Below are 15219 nucleotides of genomic sequence, written 5' to 3'. Positions count from 1 at the left end.
CTGTCCCTGGGGAGTGCCTGACTGTGGGAACCCTGCCCAGCCCCATGGGGCCCAGCCATGTGGCCACGAGCTAGTTGGATGCCTGCCCGCTCTGCCAGGAAGGCCGATGCTCAGAGAGCAGGCAGTCTGAGGCCCTCCAGCCCCCCGAGATTTAAAAATCCAAGTGTGCGAGGATGCCCCTGCTCCAGGGAGCCAGCCCCCAGGAGCTCCCAGCGGGTCTTCACTGTCCTGTCTCCTCTCCGCACCCCCATGCCCAGCCACGCCCTCGAGGCTTTGCCCAGCGCTGTCTGCCCTGGGCCTGAGTCCCAGCTCTTCCTGGGGCCATTTTCACCCCATCCCTGCCCTGCAGCCTTGGTGCTCCCACTTGGATCTGCCCCCTGTGTAAGCCCCTCAGGGCAGCTGCCCCTGCCTCTCCCACGGGGAGCTGGATCCCTGGGGGTGGGGCAGCTCTGCGCCCCAGGCCCCTTTGCCCAGCCCAGCCCCAGGCCCTGGCCTGCTCTTAAGAGGCTGCATCACTCCTGTCACCTAGCAAGCGCTCAGCGGTGCACGGGCCTGATCCCTGCGTGCCAGGCCAACAGCCCCTCGCACTCGTGCCTGGCCTAGCTCCATCCTGCTGCCAAGGCAGCCGCAGCCCCTGGCCCCAGCCGAGGCGAGGGGCTGCAGCCAGGGATCCCAGGGTGCTGGTGGGGCGTTAGCACTGCCGGTCGGTCGGTGCAGGCAGCCGGGCCTGGCGTCTGCGCCCGGAGCAGAGCTGGGCAGCAGAGGGCAGTGCAGCTCCAGGCTGGGATGGGGCACAGGCAGCTCCCCCCTCCTCTGCCCTGGGCATGTTCATGGGAACCTGCAGGGCCAGCATCACTCCAAGGGCAGAGCCGGTGCACGGGAGCCCAGCCCCACAACCCTCACTCCCCTGGCACCCAGCCCACCCCGCCCCCAGGGCAGGGGAATCACGGGCCCCAGGCAGGAGCTGGCACCGAGCTCTCTGGGCAGCCACTATTCCAGGGAGGATGCCAGGGCTGTGGCCATGCCTTGGCCCAGAGGAAAGGCCAGGCTCCCTGCTGTCTCCCTGCACAGAGCTCAGGGCTGTAGGTGCATGGGCAGCCGGGTGCCATGGGGTGGGCCAGGTAAGCAAGGGGGGATAGTGAGCAAAGCCCCAAACCTGTGCCTGTAGTTACAGCCTTCGTGGCTCTGAGCCACACACCTGCCTCCACCTCCTCCCTAGCTCAGGCCCTTTCTGTCCCCAGAGCCCAGGCTGCAAGGTGGGGTCCTGGCCCTGTCACTGGTTATCCCCATGGGCTCGAAGGCACTGCACCAGGTTGCCCCAGGTCTTGTCCCTCCCCCTCGCAGTGTGCCACCCCCCCAGCTGTGCCCAGCCCCCCAAGGGCAAGGAAAGGTGGATTGATCTGCCAGCCTCAGGAGCCTCCCTTCATCTCTGCCTTTAGCAGCTTTTGAAATGGGCCCCTGGGTGCAGCTGGGGAATAGGGGTGGGAAATGGGAGGGCAGTGGTTGAGATGCAGGAACCCTCCCTGCAGCCCAGTTAAGGGCTCCTGGGGCCTGTGGTACTGAGGGCAGGGTGAGGAGTGCACCCCCCTCCCCAGCATTAGTGGGGGCAGGGGTGAGGGGGGGTGTTGCCCATTGGGAGGAGTAGGGAGCAGGGCTGGAGGAGATGCCAGTGCCAGGGGTTGAGTGCAGGGGCGGCTCTAGGTATTTTGCTGCCCCAAGCACAGCAGGCGGGCTGCCTTCAACGGCTTGCCTGCGACCGCAGGACCAGCAGACCCTCCCCAGGCAAGTTGCCAAAGGCAGCCTGCCTGCCGCCCTCATGGCGACCGGCAGAGCGGCCCCCGTGGCTTGCCATCCCAAGCATGTGCTTGGCATGCTGGGGCCTGGAGCCGCCCCTGGGCAAGTGGCACTGTGCTCCAGGGAGGGGCCTGGGTGCAGCATGTCCTGCCAGGGGCGGTGAGCCCAGGGAACAGATACAGACTGTCCTGCTCTCTTCCCCAACCAGGCTCCTATTTCCCAACGTTGGGCTCCAGGCCAGGGGATTCCTCACAGGCCCAGGCTTTGGGCAGCGCCCGCAATGGGAGGAACACGACAAGGGGAGGCCTCAGGACGGAGCAGGGTTCGGAGCAATGGCAAAAGAGGCTGCTTTCACCCACAGCTCCTGGCCCCCCGGCAGTGACTTATGGGGCCACTCCCCCAGGTCCATTACCCAGGGGCCTGGCTAGAGCAGAGCTGCTGTGAGGTTAATACCACAGGCAGCATTCCCAGAATGGTGGGGCAGGAGCTAGAGAACTCCCCTAAGGAGGGGCCAGACGCACCCTGCCACCCCCCCGCAGCCGCTCCCACCATGCCCACCCCAGGGCAGCAGGGCGCTGTGTCTCCAGCTGTGCAGGCCTCAGGGCTGGCCGGGTGGATACTGGGGTCTCGCCCAGCCCAGAAAAGGGAAGGCACTGCCAGGGGCCAGGCCTAGACACACCTGTGGGCTCAGGCCCTGCCAGCGGAGGCTGTTTGAACACAGCTGGTGGAGCGGCCCCCCAATACGATCAGCAGTGGCCCTGCGGGGGGCTCAGCCTCTGGCTGTGTGGGGCCTGTGGTGCGAGGAACATGGCCCGAGGAAGGCGGGGCGACCATTAAAGACGGATGGGGGCATGCCCCAGGGTACAGGTTAATCTGGGAGCTCACAGCTGTGCTGCTCCTGCCTGCAGCCAGCAATCAGCTGCCAAGAGGGCTGGTGCCCCTCAGACAGCACTAAGGGGAGGGGGCAGGGCTCCGTGAGCAGGAAACAGCTGGAACAGAGTAAAATTAAGCAGGATCCTTCCCCGGGGAGCCAAGCACTGACCTGAGATCCAAGGAGATGGGTGAAAATCCCAGTTCCACGGGGCCAGCAAGCACCAGCCCCACACAGCCCCACACTCTGGTGCTGCTGCAGCAGGAGGGCGAAGTGGCCGATGCAGACAGGGCTAATCAGCCTAGGGGGAAACAAGTCCCCGGGGAGCAGCTTGCCCTGCTTTAGCCAACTCCCCCACTGGACAGCAGGGGTGGGGGCATGGCCAGGAGAGACCGGCTGGACAGCAGGGGTGGGGGCATGGCCAGGAGAGATGGGCTGGACTGCAGGCCAAAGGGGTGGCCAGGAGAGACCGGCTGGACAGGAGGCGTGGGGGCACGGCCAGGAGAGAGCGGCTGGCCTGCAGTTTTCTCAGCCACTGGCCACTGCAGGACCTGCTGGCTGTGGGACAAGAGGTGATGGGGCTGGGCTTGGAGCCCACAAGCCCAGAGAGAAGGAAACGCAAGAAACAGCAAACTTGGGGGGAGGTCAGGGCTGCCCCATGGTACCGATAGGGCACATCTGGCTGCAATAGCCCAGGGTGCACTCAAGACCGACTGACCAGTTCTGGGCAGAGCCCTGGCCAGAGGCTTCGCTCTGGCTTTCTGGACAGGCTGGCCAGGGGCAGAGATTCCTTGGCTCTAGCCCGCACTCAGCCCTGTCAGCACCCTGCCCTGGCACCAGCTGCGGCTCCAGCACCCCCAGCAGGGCACGGGAGGCGGATGCTGGCTCAGGAAGCCATCGCAGCAGCATAGGCAGCACGACTCTCCGGGCCCGGTTTCTGGGGCGGGTGTTCACTGTTAGAGAAGCAGCTGGCTGGTGGGTTTTGGCTCCCAAGGCTCCCCCTGCCATGCCTTAAGGGGAGTAACCCCCAGCGCTGAGATGCCAGCCAGCAATGGGCTCAGACTGCAGGCAACCCAAGGCCCTTCCGCAAGGTGAGCGCGGCCCAGCTCCCCTCAGGAGTCAGACAGTGAAGGGGGGCACAGACACTGACCGGCCCCTGCCCGTCATCAGACCTATCGCTCCAAAGCAGTGAGAGACTGGCACAGCGCTGGCGCCAGGCAGAGCTACAAAACCACCTGGGTACGTGGACCAGAGGCGTGAAAAGCTGACGCTGCTTGGAGGGGGATGCAGCAAGAGTGCAGGGGTCAGAGTTACCAGGAGGAAAGGATCTGGGCAGGGCCCTGCCGGTATCCTGGGCCAGGTGCACAGTGAGCGAGAAGCCCCTTTCCCAGCCCCATTCCAGAGCTCCCAGCTGCACCCCCTGGGCCAGACCCTCCGGGCTCACAACAGCCAATGGCCAGCCCAAGCTGCAGCATGTACTGGAAAGATCTCAGGCGACAGCAACACAAACCCAGGGCTCAGCACAACTCAGCCCTGCCCCTCCGTGGAATGCAATGCAGCCCTGCCAGACTGCACCAGGGGCTCAGGAGAGCCTGGAGGGGAAACAGCCCCTCCCAGCTGCCCTGTGCGCTGGGAGCCCCGATCAGCTCAGCAGCCCCAGCAGGGAGGCACTGGGCTCAGCCTAGAGAAGGATGCCCTTGCGGGGCTGGGGCCCATCTGCCCTTCGAGGAGAACAGAGGGAGCCACTAGCTGGAGCTCGAGTCAGCCCCAGGCCTGTTAAACACCAAACCCCACGAATCGCGTCCCAGCAGGATAGAAAAGTTGGCCTTTTGCCTCCCACAGCTAAAGGCTTGTTGGCAGGGGCTGGTCTCCCTGCCTAGCGACGGTTCAAATAGCCCCAAAAGCACTGGCTGGGGAGGGAGGGGCAGAGTGACACTGTGGAAGTGGCCGGGTCTAGAACAGGACTGACTAGTGCTGTTCCCTGCGCTGGGCCTGGCCCGAGGCAGATCACTGCTCTGCGAGCTCACGCTCTGGACTCCCAATTTGGGCACTGTTAGATGAGTGCCATTTTATTAAACAGCTTCATCTGTCGTACCAAGGGCCGGTGCAACCATTTAGGCGGACTAGGCGGTTGCTTAGGGCGCCGAGATTTGAGGGCGCCAAAAAGAGCCCCTAAATTTTTTTTTTAAAATGGTTGAGCAGCCACTGCTGCTGGGACAGAGAGGGAGTCTGAGCAGCCAGCGGCAGCCGGCAGCCCAGGGCGTCCCCCGGGTCAGGGCGCCGCCGCGGCAGCCGGCAGCCCAGGGCGTCCCCCGGGTCAGGGCGCCGCCGCGGCAGCCGGCAGCCCAGGGCGTCCCCCGGGTCAGGGCGCCGCCGCGGCAGCCGGCAGCCCAGGGCGTCCCCCGGGTCAGGGCGCCGCCGGAGGGGGCAGCAGGCAGCTCCTGTGGAGCTGCCGCAGTGGTGCCTGCAGGCGGTCCGGTGCTCCGCGGCTCGGGCGGAGCTGCCGGTTTTGCCTGCGGGCGGACGGTCGGCTGCTCGCACAGCTCCGGTGGACCTCTTGCAGACACCACTGCGGCAGCTCCACCGGAGCCGCGGGACCAGCGCATGGGGCGGCGAAATTGCCGTCCGCCTAGGGCGCTCAAAACCCTAGTGCCGGTCCTGGTCGTACCCCTCTTGGGTTCCATCGCTCACTGCGGGATGGAGGCAGCGCTACCCAACTGACCCTAACCTGGCCCAATGAGTGCCTCCGGCCTCTGCCCCCAATGCCCGGCTAGGCTCCAGGCTGAGAGGAACCGGAAGGCCCTGCCTCAGAACCAGTCGCTGGAAGGAATAGCTGCAGACAGCTCAGGTTACACACAACTCCAACCATGTAATGTGTGGGGTGCGTCACAACAAAGCCAGCAGGGTAGTTAAGTGTTACTGCTTCGGCTGCACACCAGACTTCATTTCACCTTACACTTCGCACAAGACAGGATTGTAAACACAGTGATATCAACATGTAAACAGAACTCGGCTCAATTACTGCAAATCCCCACACGTGTCCCACACGGGATAGTTACACAGGCTTGGCTAGAAACACCCGCCTGTACCTGTCTGCCCCACCCAGCCTCACTCAGACATTCGGGCTGTTCCTTTTAGTGCTTGCTGTGAACTTTCCTCACACCACGTTGGAGAATCCTGCATTTCATGCCATTTTCCCATTGGATGGCCAGTTCTAAATGATCCAGGCACGATCTCACCCCCCGCCCCTTACAGTGCATCTATTTCAGCAGACTGTGCCACCCAGAGGGCTTAAACACACATCTCCACTCCCGAGGCTATTTCCAACAGGGAAGGCAAGCAACTAGTCACACCCCACACACGGGAACAGGCACCTGCCGCCCTCCGAGCGACTATATTTAAATCCTGTTCCCACAGAGGCCATTGCAATGGGTCCCAGACTTTGCCCCTTCACAAGGTGACTCTTTGGATAGGACAAGTGCAGCTGTCAGGTCAGACAGCATAACATTGGCCGTGCCTGGGAGGTTCTCTGGGGCAATTATCTGCCATCTAACACTTGATCCGATGTCAGACTGTGTGGTAGTTACTTAGCACGACCAACCCTCAGAGTCCCTGGAATATCGGCTTTTACTAACTCCGGGTGCACAACTGACAGCCCGGAGCCCATCTTTCAGCCACACCAATCCAGCAGGGAATGCAATGCCCATGTCCTGAAGAGTGGCTCCTACCACTCCCCTCCACTCCATTGGGAGGGAAAGAATGTGGAGTTTCACATGGGTCTGGTATCAGTACCAGCCACTCCTGCACTTGGTGTCCAAGTCCCAGGGACAGTATCAACAGCCCAGGCCGAGGGGCAGAATGATGAACAACGGAATTTTTGGAACACGCTCCTTGGTTGCATGATTACTAAGAATAGGCCAGCGTTGGCAGACAGAAAGAGAAAGCCACAATTGCAATGGAGCCTCTGAGACCAGAAGAAGTGACAGGTTCCACGATAGCAGATGCAGTTATCTGTGCACACGTACACGTGTGACAGAGAAGGGAGAGAAACACCTTCATGACTACCGGCTGCAGCTCCCGTAGGGACCAAATAAATGCCCAGGATGTCCTGCTTCCACCACTCCGGTCCATTATGGACTGACGACAGCCCAGCCCTCCCACACCACACGGACCGTCCCCAGTTCAAAGCAGGACCCTGGCACTGATCTAGTCACAAGGTCTCTGAATTCAGGGCCTTACTCTCTGGGTCAGCCAGAACTGGGAATTTTGTGGAGGTCCAGCGTTCGGCCCTTGAGGGAACTGAATAGCCCAAAGACCCTGCCCAGTTCTTCACTTTGCAAACAGCCCAAACAGCACTGACTGATTCTGTGGGGAAGGTCACTGACCCCAGTCCCAGAGAGGAAACAGAAAACACTCCCTGCCCCACTGCACCAGCCCTGGGTTTGTTTCGCTTGCGTGCCTGGGGCACATGTGGATCTGGGCTGTTGGAGAGTTGCGGGAAAGCAGGTAAGTTCTCTTTGCACAGACAGCAGGGCAGACAAACTGCAGCCCCCATGACAACACAAACGTGCAGGCTGCAGGGTCAGGCTGTGCCAGGGTAAGCCGGTCTCTGCTGGCAGGCTCTGCATCATGCTCCCCAGGTTACAGTGGAGCATGGATGCTCGGTGCTGTTTTAGGTAAGTTCGGTGCAGACCATGGTGGGCACATGTCTGTGTCGAGTTTGAGAAATGCTGGGCCATCGCTGAGGAAACAAGAGACCTGGCTCAACGGGCTGAGAGTACAGGCAGGGCTGGAAAGTGTGAGTGGACCCTTCCACAAAGTGTGCCAGAACCCATCCACCCAGCTCCCCCAGCACCAGGCAGTGGGAAAGAATGCTGCAGGCTAGAAATTGCAACTGAAGATGGAAGGAGGCTACAGCCGAGGGAGGGAAGTGTGCTCTGTTGTCCCCGGCTCCCTGAGCTAGGGCGCACGCAGCAGTATGGTGTGAGGAGAGCACCATTCACAAGAACACCTCACTCAAGCAAAGTAAGAATACTGCATGTGTGGAAGCAATAGGGACTGCTCTGGGTTGCACATAGCCCCAGCTTTCCTCAAGACCCCTCTGTGCATCAGCGGATCTCAGTTTGTTTAAACAGAGGCAGCAAAGACATCAGACTCTTCCCTCTAAATGCTTCCCTCAGATTAGCTGGGCTACAGGCAGGCCGAAGTTTGCACATCCTGTTCCTTATGCAATAGGAGGCTGTATTTTCCCTACAGTGCTTTACGGGAATCTGCCAAGGAGCTACTTACTGTACAATATCATAAACCGATACATGATTAAATACACCAAGTCCAGACAATTCCTATGCAACCCCCACTGTAAACACGTCCAGCACTGAACAAGCTGTTTGCTTAGGGCGGAAAGGAGTGACTCTGAAGCAATGCCAGCTAAGCCTGCTACAGGACATCACAGCTCTCCACTTAACAGCCTCAGACAGATACTTCGGGCGCTGCAGAAGAAGTTATTTTCTCAGAAGCAGCACATCATGGCAGGGGAGCTACACACAACTTCACAACACAAACACACAGGGGACAAGGGCTAACCACAGCACAACACACCAGCATTTGAGTCTAACACTGCTCAGTTAGGCTGAGGGAGAGGGTCTAATCATCCAATTTTCCTTCACGGATGTTGTCAAATGAGAACGGGAGAAACTTGAATCCAGTGCCACTGTAGAACTTATTCTGGAACTCAACCCTGCAAAAGAGACAGAGAAAGAATGATCAGCAGCAGCTACTTACAGTGTCAGAAGCTAAGTGGGGACTGCCTACCACCTCATTAAATCTGCACATTAGGACAGGCAGATGAAATGAAGCTTTCAGCAGGAGGGTAGGGATCAGGACCCAACTGAACTATTATAGATTTCTCCTCTCCCCCAGCTCCTGGGCAGAAGGGAGAAAAAACTGTCAAAATGCTGCTTTCACGGAGAAAGATCAATTTTACACAAGCAACAAACATGGAGAGAAATCCATGAAGCTGGTGTCACATGGAACTATTTAGATGACAACGAAAGGAACACGTGTCTCCTACACGATATTGTTTCTAAAAAAAAAAATCACATTCTACAGATTACATTTATACACACCCTGATCTCATGGTCTTATGCTGGGGCTTCCCATGGTAAAAAGACAACCCTCAAACCCCACCAGAACGTTGAAAGAACAAACAAGTGAAAACCATCAGCAGTATACGTTTGCATTTCCCTCGTGCTGGGGGCTGTAAGAATGCCTGCTGTCCTCGTCTCTCATTGCATTTTTCTTGAAAAATTAAAGATTGCCTCTGAGTGTTGGTTCAATCTAGAGACCCGCTCTGCTCCAGCCCTTGGGAAGGGCCAGGATGGTTCTCTGCAGAAGATTCTTGAGGGCTTTGCCCAGTTACGCTTTAAAACATCCCGTGCAACTGAGTTTCCACCAACATACCTTGGAAAACTGATAGACACGTCATTAGGACATTATCCCCAGACAAAACTTCCCTCCTCGCACCCTTTGCCCGCATTGGATGGAGCCTTGCACCCAGGGGGAGCCTGCTGTAGGGTCAGGGCCTTAGATCAAGCCTGGCACAATGGGGCTCTGATCTCAGTTGGGGCTTGGAGGTGTTTTGACCTGAACTAGTGGTTTTCTCAGAAATCGGATCTAGACCTGCCCAATTCTCCGTAAGCTGCAAGTCGTTGTATTGGGAGCCCTCGTAAGCTTCAGGCACAGTTATCACTGGAGGTTCTGACACTGTTCCCAGCAGGTTATAAAATAAAGCCATGCTCAGTGAAATGGCCTTTCCAGGCTCTGACACCCTCCCGGAGCATTTGGTCTCCCACAGATTGATGCCAACATGCTGTAATGCCAGTAAGTCCACATGATCAATGGTGGCTCTTGCTAAAGTCAGGATTATTTCAAAACGGTACAAAAGGGGACAGGAATATTACACAGTCCCCTTCTCCCCCAGGCTACAGAAAATGTGCTACAGCGAATGAAACACTTCATGTTTGAACTTTTCTTATTAAATACTTTAGAAAATGCGGGGGGAGGGAGAGGGAAGTTCTAGAGCCCCCTCAGTCAGTCGTCTGTGTTTAGCTGTTGAAGCACATTTTCCCTGTCCCTCACAGGGTGCTCCTGGAGAAACAGAGATATACACGTTATCTCAGAACCTCAGCAGTAACTTCGCTTTTTCGTTTGTTTTCCCTAATAAATAAAATTGGAAAGGAATGACCCTGGACAGCTGCCTGAGGGTCAAAACACTGCCAAATATGGAAAGAAAACCCATGATTCATAATGAAAACAAGTGCAGTGTTTCTGTGTGTCCCATGAGAAACACTTTCCATTCTCCTGTCCACTGGAACCAAATTGGCACTCTGAGGAATCAGCTGACTCTCTCAGGAGCTCTAGCAGAATAATTTTTCAGCATTATTTTAGGACACATTTTACATGATGAATATTTTTAAATGGAATAAACTGAAAAATGTCACAAGGACACTGGGAACATTCTTTGGAAAGCGACCAAATTCTAAAAGTCCTGAGCGACTACCACGATACAGCTCACAAAGTCACTGACGGCCTAGTCTGCAAAGATGACTCTCCTGACAAACACTTTACTGATCGATTCTCCTGTCTGCATGTGCACACAGGGGCAGAGTTCCCTGCTAAGGAATCTCTGGGATGAGCAGCAGTTTCCGCGTGGGAGTGAAAGCTTCGTTGCCAAGGTCCTCGGGTTTTACAGGAACCCTGCCAATAAGCACCCTGTGACTAATTCCTATTCTGGAAGCACGGGGAAATAAGAGGGAGAGGGGTGAGCATTTGGGTCCCACAGAGAATCACAAGTAGATGAAATTGTAACCATGACTGCTAATCTTTCTGATCCCCCTGCTCAGGCAGCTCCTATCAGGCATGCACAAAGTCCTTCTCACCACCTCAGGTACCCTGAGTCTAAGAGAAGCTGCTGCAGCACAGGAATAGCGGGTGAAGTAGATGGGGATACCAGGTCCCTTTCATTTAACAGAACTCCAAAGCTGAACGAAAGAAAGTTCCTGACATGCTTCTTTGCATTTGCTCCCAGGAAGGGCCAGAGCACACAGCTCTGCTTTGCAGCAGTGGATGCCTGCTGCTCCCGGGTGTGCTTGCATAACTTTGTAGAGTGTCTCTTGTTTCTGATCAAGCGCCATGCAAGAATTCACTAAATCATTAGCTCTGCACTTCAAGTAAACAGGGACTTTTTCGGTTTGCACCAAAGCCCCAGGACTTTCCATGTCAGTTTTCATATTAACAGGCCTCTCCAACCAACTGCTCGTTGGCACAGCACGAGATCCCCAGGAACTGCAGGGTCACAGGTAAAGTACTTTCCCCAACCTGAGATCATCTACAAAGGCGTTTTGTTAAGCCATGAAGTCAAATTTTTATGCTTGTGTATAAGCTGCATCCTAGCACCTAAGTGTGCTGAAGTGTTGATTTAGGAACCTAATTCAGGGCCTGCCCTTGAAAGAGGCGCCTGCTTTGGTCTGAAGTCAAGTGGCCCTTGCCTGTGGTTAGATTAGTCAGGATTATTCGGCCAGGCTTTATCTTCAGCATGGCTGACCACCCTTCCTGCACATAAGCAAAATGGCGATACCCTTTTAAAGCCATTGCACGCAGCTTATGGTCACGAGATTTGCCTGGAGCTCAGGGCCTTTTACAAAACTCAAAACAACAAATAGTTGTTGAGCTGGGTCTCACTACACCCACGTCTGCCCACTGGATTCCAAGCCAAGTATGACTCGAAGCCCATCCATGCCTCCTGGAAAGTAATATTCCCTCTCTGGTGATGAAACACCAAGAGCTTTGCAGGGCAGTCGGTGTGTGCCTGCCCATCCGTCCCAACCTCAGTTCTCAGTTTACAGCTCAGAACAGCTGGCCACAAAGCAGCACATACATATTCCTTTTCATTTCTTTTACACAGCTGTCTGCGGCTCACCAGTCTATTCTGACATCTCCATCCATCCAAAACTGTGACCCTCCCCCACGGGGGCCCCTCCATTTGGAGCGATCCAGACATTGTGAGACTTAGAAGCAATTAATGCTTCACGGCCAAAAGGGATATTTAAGATCCATGTCACTGTCCTCCAATGGGTGAGCAACAGCACATTCTATGAGCATTTGTGAATCAGTGGCACACAGCTCAGGCAACACAGAGCACAAAAAAAATCCTCTCCACATGCCTGGAAGATAAGCACCCTGAGCTGCAAGCATCTGCCATTCGGGTTGTCTTATATACTCAGAAAAAAAGAAAAATACACACTTGGTGAACAAAACCTTCCCAAAAATTCGGCAACAGCTGCCAAAATGACATAATTCACTATAAACTAGCTGACCTTCCTCAACTTGGACTAGGGCCGGGTTCTCAAACTGGGGGTCGGGACCCCTCAGGGAGTCGTGAAGTCATTACATGGGGGAGTCACGAGCTGTCAGCCTCCACCCCGAACCCCGCTTTGCCTCCAGCATTTATAATGGTGTTAAATATATTTTAAAAAAGTGTTTTTAATTGATAAGGGGGGGGTCACACTCAGAGCCTTGCTGTGAGAAAGGGGTCACCAATACAAATGTTTGAGAACCACTGGGCTAGAGTATTGCTGGGGTGATGGAAATGGGTCTGGGACTCCAGCATGGAAATGAATTGGAATCAGCTGCTCAGGCAGTGCCTGGTCATTTTACTGAGTTCCTGCAGCACCAACAATTAGGCAGGTTAAATATCGCTCAGAGTAAAAGTCTGCACAGCTGACTCCATCTTTAATCAAGTTTCCTACAATAGTTGCAAGGACGTGGAACCTCCCTGTTCTGTAACTTTAACAATACATCTAATACATTTGAGATGGGGTGCAGATGCGTGGCAGCTGGTTAACGGATGAGGTGTGCCATCCACAGGGTGCTGCATGGGATTAATTCACTGGAGTCAGGGATGGGTAACAGGCTGGGAAAAATGGATGCTTGAGTGACCTAAGCCAAGTCCGAATTGCATGGTTCCCCTGGAAAATTAGCAGGTTGCAATCCATTAGTTCTAGTGCTTCCCACACCCTCAGCCTGAAGCTGACAGCATGGCTGCTGAGATAATCCTCTCCCCTGCAACAAATGCCAAGCCAAACTTTCAACACCCCGCCTCCACAGCTGACCTGACTTCTCCTTCTATCTGAGACATGCTGCTACCCATCCATTCCACACTGAACCCAAGGAGTGCTCCTAACCCTGGTTAACAGGGAGCTTCCACACATCCCTCCCAACTGGAACACACCAGCATCCTTCAGTGACTTCCTGGCCTACTCCACAGCCACCCCTGGCATTTTAATGGGTGGGAAGGGGAAGCTCTCATTTAGCAAGGCTAATTTATAAATGCCAGGTCCATGGGGGTTGGCTGATCACAGGCCTCTGTCACTAGATAAGCTCTGTCTCTCTCCAAGGTTTAGGAATAGGGCTTTCAAGGAAGTGAACAACATGCCCGGCTGGGTTTAAACCAAACAGAGATGCCACAAATTGTATTAATGAAAAGCAAATACAGATATAAAAGAGATATTTAAAACAAGCATCCAAAGTTACTAGCCAAAGGGAAATAAAAGTTATAGCCTGCATTTTCAAAACAGCTGAGTCAGCAGCTTTTCATGTTGCAACGAAGATCTCCTAATCATAGAATCTCAGGGTTGGAAGAGACCTCAGGAGGTATCTGATCCTGCTTTGAGCAGGGGGTTTGACTAATCCCCAACTAAATCATCCCAGGCAGGGATTTGTCAAGCCTCACCTTAAAAACCTCTACGGAAGGAGATTCCACCACCTCCTAGGTAACCCATTCCAGTGCTTCACCACCCTCCTAGTGAAAAAAAGTTTTTCCTAATATCCAACCTAAACCTCCCCACTGCAACTTGAGACCATTACTCCTTGTTCTGTCATCTGCTACCACTGAGAACAGTCCAGATCCATCCTCTTTGGAACCCCCTTTCAGGTAGTTGAAAGCAGCTATAAAATCTGTCCCCATTCTTCTCTTCTGCAGACTAAACAATCCCAGTTCCCTCAGCCTCTCCTCATAAGTCATGTGCTCCAGCTCCCTAATCATTTTTGTTGCCCTCCGCTGGACTCTTCCCAATTTTTCCACATCCTTCTTGTAGTTTGGGGCCCAAAACTGGACACAGTACTCCAGATGAGGCCTGACCAATGTCGAGTAGAGGGGAATGATCATATCCCTCGATCTGCTGGCAATGCCCCTGCTTATACAGCCCAAAATGCTGTTAGTCCTCCTGGCTACAAGGGCACACTGTTGACTCATATCCAGCTTCTCGTCCACTGTAATCCCCAGGCCCTTGTCTGCAGAACTGCTGCCTAGCCACTCAGTCCCTAGTCTGTAGCAGTGCATGGGATTCTTCGGTCCTAAGTGCAGGACTCTGTACTCGTCCTCGCTGAACTCATCACATTTCTTTTGGACCAATCCTCCAATTTGTCTCGGTCTCTCTGTATCCTATCCCTACCCTCCACCGTAGGGATAGGATACAGGGGGAACTAAAGATGTGCAAGGATGATATCACTGCCAAAGTTTGGGAGCTTTATTGTTTCAACAGATAGTTAAACATTAGTCAAAAACATAGTCCAGGTTACTGATGGAGGAATCTGTATTTTCTGAAAAAGTACAAAATAAATCTTCTCCAACTGGGCGTGACAGGCAGACCTCACATTAATCTGTTTTTCCACAGCAAGGCATATGTTAAATGACTTCTCTATTCCATGAAGACTGAATGACCCACCCACCAGACAAAATTCCAGATATGTGACTCCTCTTCCCCAGCTACACACAGCCAACTAATCTGACACAAAGCTCTTACAGAGCCGTTCCTTTGAGTTTCCCTGTTAGAAAAGACAGCACTGGAAGTGGGTGGATTTAATGGTTAGACTACAAAGGAACACTCATAGATTATTTGGAGACCAAGAAACTTATGACTGTTCCACAGGGATGAGAGTAACCCAAGTGACAGTCTCAGTATAGTACTTGAGATCTCATTTTATCTTGCTAAATTGCTTTTCCCATCGTCAAACTTTTACGAGCAGATTTGCTCTTACGGAGTTTACAGGTTTAAGGCACTTATGTTTAGGGGAAATACGACTTCACTCCAGAAGTTTCCTAGTAAATACTCTGCAGTTGTTCTACACAACAACTGTGTTCCATGTTGTTATGGCCATTTCTTGGCTCAAGAAGCCCCACTGTCTCCTCTCAGCTTGTCTCCTACTGGGATGGGGCCACTTTCCCTGCAGTGTTTCCATGAGCTTAATATTTTTTAAAAATTGTACTTAAAAACTAGGCATAGCGCAAAGCTCCATTTCAGCTACGTTGTGGACAATATAAATCACACCTGGTCTGACCCACTGATTGCAGGGGGCTTTCAATCAGGCCTTACCTGCGTGCGCTCCGGGCATACATACAGAGGCTATGACTGTTCAGCAGAAGGGGTGTCCATTTTAAAATATACCTGCTTCGCTTATTTCAGTCCATACTTTCAGAGTATTTTTCTTGTGAAAAA

General features: G+C 54.3%; 1 protein-coding gene across 9 annotated transcripts in view; it reads right to left on the bottom strand.

Moving 5' to 3' along the window:
• Nucleotides 1-7928: 7928 nt before the first annotated feature.
• Nucleotides 7929-15219, bottom strand: part of ATP6V0A1 (ATPase H+ transporting V0 subunit a1) — a 44386-nt gene continuing 37095 nt past the window's right edge. For 8 of the 9 annotated variants that reach the window (XM_050934568.1, XM_050934569.1, XM_050934573.1 and 5 more), the window contains one exon: nucleotides 7929-8402. In XM_050934568.1, coding sequence (XP_050790525.1) covers nucleotides 8309-8402 — 94 coding nt within the window. In that variant the 3' untranslated portion in view covers nucleotides 7929-8308. The remainder of the gene's footprint in view (nucleotides 8403-15219) is intronic. The other variant, XM_050934577.1, reaches the window with a different exon arrangement.

This window comes from Gopherus flavomarginatus, chromosome 25, assembly GCF_025201925.1.
Source record: "Gopherus flavomarginatus isolate rGopFla2 chromosome 25, rGopFla2.mat.asm, whole genome shotgun sequence".
NCBI classification, from domain to species: domain Eukaryota; kingdom Metazoa; phylum Chordata; order Testudines; family Testudinidae; genus Gopherus; species Gopherus flavomarginatus.
Note: the sequence above shows the minus strand (reverse complement) of the source record. Positions and strands in the feature narration are given on the sequence as shown.